Here is a 15428-nt window from a genome sequence, read left to right as displayed (position 1 = left end):
TAGTGTGTGTATGAAAGTATATATACATATAAAGCCATATACTCAGTTTAGAAGATTATAAGTAAAGAGAGAAACTGAAAATTTATATTGTTTGGGGAAACAAAAGAGAAATGCAGAGGAATAAAAATAGCTTCTTAAAATGTAGATACAGCCCAAGAATTTAAAAATAATCAAGAAAATATTCATTAATCACTTGTCTGCTAATGAACACATCACTACCATTGATTTCACTGAGTGAAAATTAATAAAATACATAAAAATTCAAAATTATAAATATCAATTCAAATTTTAAAATTGAGATTATTATATATACCACGGGTCAACTTCCTAGTCGTTTTCTGCATTATGGAGATTTAGGGAGACATAAACATGGGTGGTGTTCAGTACCAAGAGCCCCCCGAGTTGTGCACACACTCATTTTGCTAACCACGGGGCCAGGCTTACTGATGACAGTTTTCAACACCAAAACAAGTTCTTTCTTCTCAGAGAGAACATACGCCAGTCTTACTTCCCAGGCTTCAGTACTCAGTAAGAGTAACAACAACCATCACACTACTGCTCAATGTTTCTCCCAGGCTATGTCCTTTCTACATTCATTTATTCCTCACAGCAGCATGAAAAGTACATGGGAGAAGTCAACGAAGAGGTAATTAAGAGCAGCACAGAGGGTGAGAATGTGGAGGTGGGGCACCACAGATGAGTAGTGGGGAGAAGCAAAGGCAGTAAAGAAAGAATTTGCCCTGCAGTCAGGCAGAGACTTGTGTGCTTCAGCAGCCCTAAAGAACAAAGAGGCACACCCTGCTGAGGTGCAGTGGTACCCCAGGGACCACCAGGCCTGTCCTCCATTGCTATGGCAAGTTAGGCCTTAAGAAAACTATAATGAAGCCACTACAGCAATGGTTAGCAACAAGCTGCAGACAAGGGATGGAAAGACCATCTTCCTCTGTGGATTCCAAACAGTTCCAATAATGTAAGAAGTTGTTAAAGAAGTCAAAAGTGGAAGAGCACAGATGTGTACATAATGCATTTAGGGAAATGAAAGCTGATCAGTACATACTGAGCTGGTCACTGCGCATGACAGGAAACTTCCACAAAAGCAGCTATTCAAAGGATTTTGCAGATTCTAAGTCACTGAAGAAACTAAGTCAGTGCCATATAGCACTCGTTAAATTAAAGTCCCCGAATCATGTTCTGTGAGTGTTGATAAAGAGATCTCAAGAGACCTTCGTCTCTAACCTAAATGCTCACTGAAGAGCAACATTCTTTGCAAATTTATCAGCTGAGCCATGTGTGTTTTCATAGCTGAGTTGGGACCTTAGAGGCCTTAGAAAAAGCCTGTGGTGAGAGCACACAACGGTCTCTGGACAGAGTCCTCCACTGCAAATGAAGGCCACCATTGCTAACAGCTTCCTAAGTAGTTATCTGGGAATATTAATGAAGTGCTAGCACCTGTGCCCCTGGAGGGTAATAGCAATAATATTATCAAGTTAGCCCTAAAATCCTTCCATCCTCTGGACTTTTGGCAAGGGCCAAACAGCAAAGTCACATTTTGCTTGGCCCTCAGGCTACAGCATAGTACGCAAGAGTAGTAATGGATGCCTCAATTTTTTTTTTAATCAAAACCAAATAAAATTATCAATGGGAAAGCAAGATGCTTCATGGTGACGGAGTTCTAGCATCTACTACACTTAGATAACATATATCTACCCCAAAAGAGACAGGGCTCCTGCTAAGGGCTACAATGGTAACTATGTACCTCCCCAAACACCTAAAATAGAACACTTTCTCGAACCACTTCAACAAGGAATGCTGACTCTTAGCATTCCCCCAGTGCAGAACAGGAATGAATTATGGCACACACTAAAACCATGTCAAGTTTTTGCAAAGAAGTTACTGGTTTAGCTAAAAGTTAAGCATATTTGTTTTAAAATGAAAAAGTAAAATGGCAAGCTAAATAAAATATAAATCCTGACTTTTACATTTCTTTTTAAAACCTGATTTAGTATATTCAAGGATCAGTGGAATTAAGGGATAAAATCTAATTAAAGTCTAGCGACTTGGAGCTGTCTTGCTGTGTAGCAACTAAGTGTGAACTCCAGGGTCTCACCCCTGTCAGCGATTGTCTGTGGCACACTGCATAGCAGCATCATGCTGAACAGGTATAATGCTGCCCTTTAAGAAATTTCCATCTAGGAAAGCTATTGCCCTGCACCCACCTCTCATTTCAGAGGTGATCACTGAAGTAAAAAGGCTCAGTCAATTCAAATTTTCCCTTTACAGTGTTTTCTCCTCCTGCACAAACCCAAGGGAGTAAAGAAAATTGAACAGTCTGAACATCCTTCCCGACCTGTAAGACCATGACCCTGAGTTTGAAAGAAAGAGAATATAATAGTCTGGATTGCCCAAGAGATTGATGAGAATGCTCTTTTTGTGAGAGCAAAAGAAAAAAAAGAGAAATACAACTAAAGCCTCATGAGCTTGAAGGCAAACCCAAAGAGTTTCAAGATAACGAAAAGAAAAATAACTCTGATATGGGTTTGAATAATTCAAATTGGATGAGCTTTCTGTACTGTGTTGTAATGATAAATGATTCGTGTAATCTCCAACTATCATATATAAAGGTGAGGGGTTGCTCCTAGGTTTAAGAAGGCACTTCATGAAGAAAAAGGACTTATTTCGGATGTAATATATACTCCATTCCCAACCAAAAAGTATAAGCAAATCCCTCAATTCTCATGAAAGCATTCTAAGGCAGTCTTCGAAACCATTACTCATGGAGGCTGCTGGGGCTATTTTCTAGCTTTACATGGGGTGGTAAAAACCTTACAGTGATTTCCAAACATCTGTCTGTGAGAATATGGGTGGTGCACCAAGCATAACAGTCACCTTTTTTCACCAGTATGATTTGTGTCATTTTTGTCCAAACCCTCATGCCATCAAGCATGTGTGCGCACTCATGCAAGCATGCACACACACACACACACAAAGTGCAAAGGAGGAGCAGAGTCCCCTCCAAAGGCCAAGGTCATGTTCTGTTTCTGAAATGAGACAGCCTGCCCCACTCACAGGGTGAGCCCTTAGGTTCCCTGGTTTTCTATGTCATAGGGTTTTTCTGAGAATTAAATGGGATGGTGGGTGTGACGCTCCAGCCACAGTACCTAGCAAATGAAACACATCAGAAAGTAAAAGTAATCACTATTTCAAAGTTGATCCTATTCTTGACACTTTCAAGTTGTGTATAAAGTAATAGTTAGCAAGGTGAAATTTAGAATTAGAGTATCAGTAACTCCAGAGGAAAAAATGTGTATTTTTTGTTTTTCAACTTAAGAGACTTAATAACGCTCCTGTGCTCTCAGCGTAGAGTACACTAATCTTGTCTCATTACCAAAGCGGAATCTCACCCCTGCTTCGCCCACATCTCCTGAACAGAAGGTAACTGACTAACATCCTGGGTTCCTGGAAGAGTCTTCTGTAGCAATGATGCAATGAAAGGCACAAGAACAAAATGTTTCTCGGCCTTCTGACATTTGGGCTCATTTTGATATTAGTTCCCAAGTGAGAATCATAGATCTAATAACAGAAGGGAAGGCACAATACCTCTAATCGTTGTATGCGTCCCTTGAAAAACATAAAGAGGGAGGAATTTGGATAAGCAGCTTCTTTTTTGAGGAGAATTTCCTTTGCTTCATCCAGGCCTGCTTTGTTATCACTGCCATCCAAGGCAAAAAACGGGCGGACTACAGTATGATACCAGAGCAGAGCTAATCTAAAGGAAGAAGGAGAGAAGCATAAGCAAAAGACTTTTCTTAAACAATTTCTACTTTTAAAAATCTGTATGCACTCTCCCAATACACTCTGCTTCCAAATGTTTACTATGCAGTCTCTGAAGAGGTAAAATCAGACCATCTTTCCCCATTTTCATTTTATCAATACTTGGAAAACTGCAACTTCAGCACAATGTATAAATCAGCATATTCCCATGAGTTGAGAAATAACAAGATAATGGAAACAATGAGCTCTTCTAAGGCTCCTGGATGAGCCACTGAAGATGACAGATGAAAATCTCTATTCTGCACCTCACTCATCCATGAACAAATTTGTGCACTTACTATCCCTTCATAACAAAGGTATGACTTTTGGTGAAAGGAAAATGTTGTTCTCTCTGTGTCCACAATGGTATGGCATAAGCCTCAGAATGCAAATTGAAGTATAGGAACCATAGACACAAAATATACTAAATTGTGTTAAAAGAAGCGAGAGGACCAGATAAAGGGTCCTTTCTCTAGTCTTTGAGGATGCTCAATTTGAAAAAATCAACAAATAGGTTTTCCTTACTTCAAATTCACCCCTTTCCAGGAAAAAACCATATTAAACTACATAAAACAGATTCAGTGAGGTCAGCTTTAATGAACAAAAATGTCAACCAGCACATCAAGCATGTGTGCTTCTAGTATGCTCATAAATGTGACTCTCTTCTGGAGATCAGAATAGTTTAAATTATTAATTCAATCTATTCCTTCCTCAGGAAATAATATTAAATTATGAACAGACAAAATATCACAGATTATAAATCTCTTTTGTCAAATTATTCAAGAACTAATGTGTAATTTAATGAATCTGGGGAAGCACAAATATTTTTGGAATAAAAAATTGATTTTTAATAGCTAACAATTAAGAGTTAACATCCAAATTCCCCAATGCTGACATGAGAAAAAAACAGAGCTCATTTTTATGTGATATCAACATTAAAAAAATTTTGACAAGCGGTATAATGGCACAGGACATCTACTATCTGATAATATTACCTATATTGCAAATGGTAGATGTTTACTAGATTGGAAAAAAAATCACATCATTGTTAACTGAAGGAGAAATGAGTGAATCCTTGCTCTAGACAGTTATATCCGCTGCCCATACTCTCCAATTTAAATAATTATCATTCCCATAGAGTAAGCATCATAACATGACTTAGTTCAGTTGATAAAAAAATAAAATATCCAAGTCATATGCAAGAAGGCAATGGGACTATCCAGAATTATCAAACATTACCCAAGATGATTCTCTTTAAGAATAAAAATTTCAGAATCATAGAAAAGGTTTATCCAATTTGTATCCCATAAGACCAAAAATCCCAGAGATGGGTCAAAGTCACAAACACTGCTTTTTCAATCATTCCAGGTTGAAAAACATGATTACTTTACCTGTTCAAAAGGTAGGACTCATGAGACTTAAGAACAGAGCCCTGTTCTCTAAAGTAGCTTATAAACACCACCAAAACCACAGTCGTTGGCATTACATTAAAAGACAAGGCATCATTTTAACCACCAAGCATTTTACCTGAAGTTTCCTTTAAAGGCTTTGATTGCTGTTTACTTACTTTCAACACTATATTATCTACCAAAGCATTGCAATATAGCTACTCACGTAGCTAAAGGGGCCTTCATGTCCTTACTTTCGCTTGCATACATCAGTGAAGAAAGCCCCTGTAGGCGGTCTCCAGGAAAACCCAGCAGGTTGATGATTTTGAGCAGGTTTGGGGGCACCATGGATATGCAAAGATGAAAAAGGCCATATCCAAAGCTAACAGCACCTTTCAGTCTGTTTAGAGACTCCTCAGACACCCCTTCAGCCACAATGTGATTATCATTTGCAGCATCAGAAGTCAAGGGCTCTTCAGTTAGCTTCTTCTGATACAGCTCCTGAAGGGCATTGATGTCCAGATAGCACTTATTGTAAATCTTCCAGGCTTTCCTAAGGATCCACCCACCCTTTATATAGGCTATAAAGAGAAGGGGGAGAAAAGGAAAAGTAAATAATCATTCAAAATAACTTTTCTGTATTAGTAAAAGATACTGAAGAATGATCTGAAACCAAAGCAAAATTTGTGTGTGTGTGTCACTGCACCTTATTTTCTTCACAGGACTTAAGTTTCTTAGTTCTTGTCTGTTTTTCTTTACTATACTTGATGACCACTTGGCAAGAACCACATATTTTTTGTTCATTATTGTTTCAAGTCCCTCACATGGTAACTAGGCCACAGTATTTAGTATTTGCTGAATGAATGGATGAAAGCAAGCAAGCATCACTGAATTAAACTTATTCCCATGTAGTCTGTGGAACTCTCCAGAACATCTTTCAGCCACCAAGCTGTTTTTCTGAATACTTTTATTATAACCTTTACCTTCGTCTACCCAGTATTTGATTCCTCTTCAAGAGCAAGGTCTAAGTGTAATTCATTGTTAAATTTATACTCAAGCACCAAGAATGGCAACTTGCCCAAAAAAAAAAATAAGCGAAAGGATTAATATTTATTGGATGAGCAAATGGTCAGTTTATTAACAAAAAAGTAATTTGTATTAAATGCAGAAACACAAAGAATCCCCAATTCATCTTTATCTAATGCTTTTTGTGTGGTTTAACCACTCCTTACTAAAATGGCCTTACTTGGTCTATGACTTTGGTGCTTCCTCACTCCCCTCGCCTCAAATTAGTGAAGCAGGGTGGCAAAGAAGCTACTTCACACCAGAGGTTCAAAGTCTTATCTTTAGGGCCTCCCCTGGTAGCGCAGCGGTTGAGTGCTGGGTTGTGAGGCTGCCCGCGGCCTCTGCAGCACCAGTTTGATCCCCGGCCACCGGCGAGGGACCCACCAAAAAAAAAAAGAAAGATAATCTTATTTTTAAAGACACTTATTTCCCACTTGGCCAATTTTCTTTTCTTTTTTTTTTTTTTAAATAAATGTTTTATTGTGGTACCACTGGTTTACAACGTGGCTAGTAGTTTGAAAATACAGGAGACCAATTTTTCTTAAGAGTCTTTGGGAAAGTATATGCCCTAAAGGGACATCAGAGACAGTACATGAAATTCACCGCTCTCTGGGCACTCACTGGCCCCTAGACATGCTTCAACCTTCCCTCCCATGGAAAATTCTATCTTCTGATGAGGAAAGGAAGTGGGGGATGGAATTCATCTGTGCTTATCTGACTGCATCCTCCCCACATTGAGAAAAGGGTCTTCTGTGAGGTATTTTCTGTAAAACAATTTTCTTGTAACACAGAAGAACGCTTAACCCCTCAGCACTGTTACTGACATGGCACCAAAGCTCTGACCCCAATGCACCAATGGAAGACAACAAGTCACAGATTCCAGGCTTTTTTGAACAGCAGGAAGTTTTAACAAATTACTTTTAAATTACAGAAAATTTATAACATAGAATCTGATTGATAAAGTCCAACTCTGGACTTGAAATGATCTAAGAATATATAGCAGGGGCCTCCCTGGTGGCACAGGCGGTTGAGCGCCGCACTGTGAAGATGTCCACAGCCTCTGCAGCGCAGGTTTGATCCAGGCCGGCCAGCGAGAATCCCACATGGTGCGATAGACTTCCCTGCCTCACCCGCTGCTCCCCTCAGCAGTGTATTTCAGTCAGTATGCCTGTCTCTGGTGCATCCTCTGTCTCTGCTGAATCCTCTCACCCTACCGTGCATCTGGCTTGTACCCCGGTTCTTGTATAAATAAATAAATCTTAAAAAAAAAAAGAACATATAGCATATGCAGAAGAGTAACATGGCAGACCTAGAAGCTGTAGGCCTGCTTACAAGGCTGCCCTTGGCTGACATCTGGGAACGTGGATTTGAGAGGCTTCCCTCCATTCCTGGAACCAATAAGAAGAGCAATTTGCTGTGTCTGCACTGCTTGTACACACAGTATGTTTTATTGTTTTATTCTGAACACCTGTTTTCCTTCAAGGCATCTAGAATTTGAGTATGTACAAGACAAGAGGTCTGACACAGTCATCCTCCAATAAAAATTGTGGCCATTAAGTCACTAGTGAGCTTCCCCAGTTGGTAACATTTCACATGTGTTATCACAACTCACTGCCAAAGGAATTAAACACATCCTCCTGTGAGACTGGTCCGGGAAAGGATGCTGGGAAGTTTACGGATTTTTTTTTTTTCCTTGAAAGCCTCATATCCCATATCCCTTTGTTGCGTTTCCCTTTGTATCCCTTTCACTGCAACAAAGCATAGCCATGGAAATCATTATATGCTGAGCCCTCCTTGCAAATTATTGAAACTAAGGGCAATGTTGGGGACCCCCATCCATATAATCAATTTATTATTTTACTTAAATGTATGTAGCTTTCTGACAAGTGATGACTATTATCTCTTATAGGATCATATTTCAAAACATAACCATTGCATAAATTCTGGGTGACAAATGTCCTGAAGTCTAAGTCCACTGAAAAGAATGCTGTAAGACAGATGAAGAAACAAATTAGTCTATAAAAGCTTTTTTAGGAAAAATTTTTATAACTTAATAAAAGTAATATATTTTAGAAACAATTCACTTTCATTAAATATTTCAAAAATATTTACCAAGCAAATATGACATTTTAGGCACTGTTCTTAAAGAATCAGGGAGATAAAGGATATAGATCCTGTCTTTGGAAGGCTCCAAGACATTTTCCCTCCTAAATGTGGGGAAATTAAGATTTGAGAAAACCTGAAATTTATTTGTAAGCTAACAAAGATAAACAAGAAAGATGATCTTCAGTTCTGATGCAAAAATGTCAAAGATTGAAAAGAAAAATAGCTAAACTAAAATATATATTCTTGAGACTAGAAAACAAGTGGAACCTATTGACTACAGATAAAAAAGAAAAAGGAAAAACTTGCGAACTCCTAAAAATGTTAATCAGTTATTGATGCAATTTCTACTGTGCATTTAGGTCTGTGCTTGGTACCTGAGGGATACAAGTGATCAGTAAGGCATAATGTCAGCCCTTCAAATGTCCACAATAAAGTTAAAAAATAAGACAATTGAAACAAATAAGTGTGCAACAGTAGATTATGTATGCATTTGCTTATTTTATATGTTCCATTGGGTCATATATAGAAAAATGAAAATAACATTGAGACTGTGGGTGAATTGTTCTGTCATTAAATTGTTTTCTATGTAATAAGTAGCTAAATAATCAGAAAATTCAAACTAAATATTGCAGGATTTCAGTAGAAAACTTTACTCCCTCTTACCCTCATCCCTAATTGAAAATTTGGAGGGATATACATTCCACTTTATCCTGTCTTTTCCAGGCTGCTAGAGCTTTATGAAGGACCTGGGGCTTCCGCTTAGAAGGCAGCATTTCAGGAATGCAAGTATGAAAGAACAAATGGACAAATGAGGTGGGGTGCTGAGATCCCCCGATGTCCAGCTAAGGAGTGGACACCTGAGATTGAGGAAACACGGAACTCTATGGGGTTGAAGGAATGAGTGTCAGAAAGTCATTTACATCTCTGGTGATAAAATTATAGAAAAATATGGCAGCAATGAAAACAAAAGTAAAAATGCATCAATGCCCAACTGTGTGGAACTCAGATGATAGAACAAAGAAAATAACATGGTAAAAACACCAATTTCACAGAATAAAAATGAAATTCATTCAACATGTGTCTAAGATAGACGTTTAGGTGCCAGTCTGCAGCACACATGTTAAAGTCTTTAGGAAAAAGTTTTGTCGTCTTTGAGTCAGATAAACAGATCCCCCAAATCTTGACTAAACCAAAGATTATAAATTTGAAACTTGTGCAAAATGCATATCCTGAAAATTTGGGGTTTTACTACCTTCTAAGTTTCCTGAGTCACCCTACTCCCCCCACCTGAAATACTGTAAACAAAACATCTACACAGACAGACCCTGACTGCAGGAGCAAAGCTGAGTGAGGATCAGGCAGAGGACAGCGTGCCCCACGCACACCGCTCCTGCAGAAGGGAGCCTGACTCAGCTCTGTGTAGAAGAGCAGCTCATAAGAACACATCTTCCCAACCAGCAGAGAAAACAGTATTCAAAAGCCACGCAGTTTGCATGGCCTTCCATCTGGCTCATCCGAAAGGTCAAACATAAATCATTCAGCCCTCGTTATCTCCCTGTGGAGGAAGGCAGAGAGAGCAGAAACCCATAAGCTATATGCCCTCCCCTGTTATGGCCAGAGTAAGCCTACTAGGAAAAGGGAGATAGAAAAGTCCTGTCCCCATAGTGGGGAGCCCCCCATTAATGGGGAAAATGGAAATAGCAAGTTATACAAAATTGACCTTAGAATAAGTTTTGTAGATTTTTCAGGAGGGATTGTAACAGTGAAGCGCCTAGCCTAATATTATCTGTTCACTTGTAGATGAAGTTGGTAAACCCTTCCTTGGGACTCATCTAAGAGACTTTGGAAGAAAAAAGTGATTAATTTTCACCTGTTAGCCTTCCTCCTCATTATTTTCTTTTCCCCAATCAACAGACTTCTCATAGATTCATTTCTCCAATTCTAACTAATCTTGGCCTTCTTTGGGGCTCAGTGTCATGAAATCCTTCCTTAATGGCATCACTCTTCCTCCCATCCCTCCCTTTAATTCATGTATCACACACCCACATGTGTGTGGCAAAGGCACCATCTCAGGTACCAGGGACACAGAATAGGAAAAGGACTTACATTCTTTATAAACCTACACTGGGACAAGAGCACGGTCCCTGGATATGCTTAGGAAGAGCTTGGTAATCACTCATCCTATGACTAACTTATATGTCTACTGATTTAAGTATTACCATGAATTAGAATCTATATCCTCCTCTTCCTCCACTAAGAAACCATGAATTTCCTGAGGGAAAGAGCTACATCTCATTCCTCTCTGACGATTAACATCCATCTCATCTGAGAGCATGTGACATGTAGTAAGTACTCAAAAAATGGGGAAAAGACAATAGGTAGACACAGTCCCTGCCCTTGAGGAGTTAATAGTCTAATACCATAGACTATAGACAGACACATAAAAATCTGTGTTGCTGACAAATGCTCTAACCAGTCATGTATAGGCACATGTAGAGTGACAAAGTCCAAATGATGAAGTCACTAAGAAAGGAGTAAATGAAGGAAGTAGACCTGGGCTGCACCTGGATACTTGGGAGAGAAAGACAAAAGGGATGGGATGTGCACATAGTAGGAGGCACAAAGGGCAGTTTGAGAACTGCAAGGGGTTCTACTTAGCCAGACCCAGCAGTGGGAAGGCAAAAAGGCTGGGAAGGGGGCAGGTTCTTACAAGGAAGGAATTGGATTTTGCTTTGTAGATGGACACAGAACAGCTAAGTGTCTACAGCATAGATGTTGAACAAGTTTTCAAAAGATGGCTCCAGTGGTCATATAGAGAAAGTGGCCTGGAGAAGCATGTGAGTCAACAAAAGGCTGTTGCACTGCAGAACAGAGGGAGCAGATGGGCAAGCAGTGAGGGAGGAAACCCTGAGAAACCAGGGTTTCTGAGCCACTGGAAGTTGGTGGCTTTATAACCAAGATAAGGTGACAGAAAAATAGTGGAAACACTGGGAATTCAGACATGAAGTAAGAAACCCATGGCTCGGGTCCTGGTTCTGTCACACTAACAAGTTGTATACATATTCAACCTCAGCTAAATCATTCAGCTTCAACTGCCAAAGCTGTAAAATAGGGAAAAAAATCACATTTGAGAATTTATTGAGCATATATTATGCCAAGAACGGTAACACAAGGGGCCCACCTTCAAGTTTAAATGGAAATAAAAGAAACATGATAAAAATAAAAGAAACATGATAAGACAAAGTAGCAAGTGCCATAAAATGGGTTTCAAAACTAATTTTTTATTATGAATGTAACTCATATGTGCGTATTGCAAAAAAAAAAAAAGTCTTCGGATAATGAAATAAATTAAAAAGATACTTAGAAGGTAGTTTGAGAAAATTACAAGACAATTCATTATAAAATAGTTGAAATGAGATAAGGCACAAAAGAACTTCTGTAACTATGAACCTTGTAAAAATTTACACATCTGCCCTCATAGGGAGGTCTGGTCATGAACCCCAACCAATTCCTGTGCCACCCACTCACACGGTGGGGGAGGGGCACCTAGCACAAACATCCCCGAGAAGTTTCTTCCCCAAGAAAATTATCCGTCAAAAAAATGTCCTCTGGGCCTCCCCTGGTGGCGCAGTGGTTGAGTGCTGGGCTGCAAAGCTGCCCGCAGCCTCTGCAGCACCGGTTCAATCCCAGGTTGCCGGCAAGGGTCCCACATGGCGAGCAGACCTCTCCTCCTGTGCCCGCTGCTCCCCTCAGGAGTGTATTTCATCAGTCTGCCTGTTCTGTTCCCCGCTCTGGCTCTGGTGAATTCTCTCACTCTCCTGTGCTTCTGACTGTACCCAGTGCTTGTATAAATAAATAAATAAATCTTTTAAAAAAATGCAAGAATGGATCCAATAAAGAAGTAAACATATTTTTAAATATAATTTAATAACCCAGGGGGTTCTGAAAGACAAATGAAGCATGTTTTTGTTTATCTTTTAATTTCATTTCAATATCAGTATCCACATCCAATAAATTATAGACCTTCAGGAAAACCCAAGAACACTGTTAAGAATACATAATAAGCTGGATTAAATAATTGGTTATTAGCGACCAACTAGGAAAGTTGGTAAAGCCATAAAGATTGCTTGTAGAAGAAATAAAATTTGGGGGTAAAATATAAGAACAGGTTTGGCCATGTTAATAACCAAAACAAAAAGCAAAGCAGAGAACACCTGAATGCCCAATAGGAATTGGTTAAATAAAATACGGCACATTCATATGACAAACTAATATGCTATTATTAGAATTATATTTTGAAACTGAGTCACAGGGAAAATAAATAACAACCTAAGAGGGGAAAAGGAGCATACAAAACTCTACAGATTCAATTTTGTACAATAGAGAGAAATATAAAGTAGAACACTGGCAATAAATAATTTTTCCAAGTGGTAAAACAACAGATGACTTGCTTACTTTTCCACTTTTCTGCATTTTCCAAATTTTATAATAATACTTAGCTGTTAGTTTAAAAAAGAAAGAGTATTAACTGATGATTCTAAATTTCATCAGGGGAAGGAACCATTGTCTGTGTTTACTCATGTAACACAGAGGTTAGCACATTGTAAGTACTCAATAATCCTTTGCTGAATGGACAATGCATGAACAAATGAAGGACAAATATACACACTTCTAAAACTGATAACAGTTTAGACTTAGAGAAGAGCTGAAAGATTAATACGTAGAATTCCTAGATATCCTTCACCCTGATTCTCCTAACATTTTACTACATTTGAATTATCCTTCTCTTTTAACAGATATTTTCTTTATGGTTAAAATTAGCTCCTTAAAAAGAAGGCAGCCCTGTATGTCAGAAAAAAGAAGTACAAAATTACAAAAAATGCCAGAGCACCTGTCTTAACCAAAGAGGTCCAGTAGTTTCATTGGCCTTCTGTCTGTCTACCTAGCTACCCATCCATCCATCTATAGCATTGGCAATTACTCTAAATATGACAAAATTATCTTGATACAACAGACTTTAGCACTAAAGCTACTCTACTAGACACACATTAAGCATCTGTGATTTTAATTTCCCAAGTAATAAATCAGCACCACATCCCAAAGAGGTGCCACATGTTTTCAAACACTGAAATTCTTCAAAAAAAGAGCATTACTAGTTATGTCCACTGAAGAACAGAAGTCATGAAAAATAATTCTTCTGCCTACCTGACAGTTCTTGCTTTACAAATGACAGCACAGCCAGGTAAACTTGACAGTCGGCTATGATGATCTGCCTCTGAAGTCGATCAACCATAGATGGGGTGGATTTTCGGGCATCAACCTGTTTAGTGGGAAGGTGATCACTGACAAATCATATGCGAAATGCTCCTTCCAAGCAGCTACTAACTTTACTGTACAAAATTTTCATGTAGGAATTGTGAAACATGGCAGGCAGTGAAAGCCAAGGCCAAATTTATACTACTTGTAGTTCTATATTCCCATTAGCTTTATCTTGTTAGTAACACAATAGTAAAGAACAAATATTTTAAATGATAAAAACTGAATTAATGAGAAACACGAAAGCCAATCCAGAACTGCAATGTTTTATCTTTTAAAAAACAATGTGAGCTCTTACTTATCCAAAATAAAAATCACTAAGGGAATAAAATATTCCCTAACTCAGGTAACCTGAAAAGCCACTTCCAAGCTTATCTACTTTCAGGTAGGATGAACACTGGGATTCATTCATTTGATGTACAGAGCTGAGATGTGAGGTTGGGAATCTGGTTGCATTTAATTAAGAAAAAACACCTTAGAATTAAAAATGAGTTTTGAATGACTCATAAATGGAACTTGAAATTTAAGTTGCAACCTCTAAGAGGGAGTCCCTCTATAAAACAAGTAAAAAGTAAAATAAAACAAATATAGCTTCTATAAATTGTTGGGTTTTGTTACAAAGAATGTTTCTAAATGAATAAAAATCAGTCTGAAAAAGGACACTGAACTCTAGATGCAAAGTAAACTTGAAAAAATTAACTAAATAGCTTTCGTAATGATATAAGAAATGATAGGAGTTTGGCAAATACAACAACACTATAAAGAGTATCCACAATAGAAGTACTGGTCTCCCGTGTTTCTAAGCCAGCATAATTTATGGTCACTTGTCTGGTCCCCAGCACTCATTACTCTTATAAGTGTCACTCTATTGATGCTTCTGTTTCTTTGCTTACAACACTGGCAGGATTGTTGGAAGGTCACTGTGGGTAAAAATGTTTTTTAAATTGCAAGACTCCATCTCAAATGTTAATTATGAACATATGCGAGGCATGATACTGAAAATGGACATGCAAATACATCTAATGAGGGTATGCAGAACTTACCACCATGTAATGTACGAAGTGCTCTGAAGGATAAGATACAAGGAGCTCAGGGAACCTATAGACGGTATACTCAACAAGGATCGGGGGTTCAGGCAAGAGTTCTTGAAGGAAATGACATCTGGGAACAACTAAAGAATGAGAAGGAATGGGCCTCCCCTGGTGGCCCAGTGGTTGAGCACTGGGCTGCGAAGCTGCCCACAGCCTCTGTAGCACTGGTTCCATCCCTGGCCACCAGCGAGGGTCCCACATGGTACGACAGACCTCTCCTGCCACGCCCGCTGCTCCCCTCAGCAGTGTATTTTGTCGGTCTGCCTGTTCTGTTCTCTGCTCTTGCTCTGGTGAATCCTCTCACCCTCCCGCGCTTCTGACTGTACCCAGTGCTTGTATAAATAAATAAGTAAAAATCTTAAAAAAAAAAAAAAAAAAGAATGCGTAGGAATGAGGTCAAGGAGGAGAAGAACATTCTAGAAAGAGGAAAAGTAAATGCCAAGTCAATGATATGAAGAATTTGAACTTTATTTTTATGGCAAGAATGGGGGGGTTAGGGCACTGAAAATGAAATGAGCAACAGCACAGTATTTGCATTTTAATGACTGCACTATGGAAATGGAATTAGAGAAGAGTGAGAGCAGAGGCAGGAATGCCAGTGAGGGTTGACTTAGGCAAGTAGAACTGGTGACTGACCTAGGGAATGGTAGTG

At 38.8% G+C, this 15428-nt stretch overlaps 1 protein-coding gene across 1 annotated transcript in view; it reads right to left on the bottom strand.

The window, feature by feature from the left end:
- TTC39C (tetratricopeptide repeat domain 39C) overlaps positions 1–15428 on the bottom strand; it is a gene marked incomplete at its 5' end in the record, with an annotated part of 93722 nt that overhangs the window by 38095 nt on the left and 40199 nt on the right. Inside the window, 3 exons of the mRNA XM_084251922.1 lie at positions 3598–3766; positions 5425–5779; positions 13575–13689. Coding sequence (XP_084108048.1) covers positions 3598–3766; positions 5425–5779; positions 13575–13689 — 639 coding nt within the window. The remainder of the gene's footprint in view (positions 1–3597; positions 3767–5424; positions 5780–13574; positions 13690–15428) is intronic.

The sequence above is a fragment of the Talpa europaea genome (genome assembly GCF_964194135.1).
Source record: "Talpa europaea genome assembly, chromosome: 13".
NCBI lineage: Eukaryota > Metazoa > Chordata > Mammalia > Eulipotyphla > Talpidae > Talpa > Talpa europaea.
The sequence above is the reverse complement of the archived record's forward strand: the minus strand, read 5'-3'. Positions and strand labels throughout refer to the sequence as shown.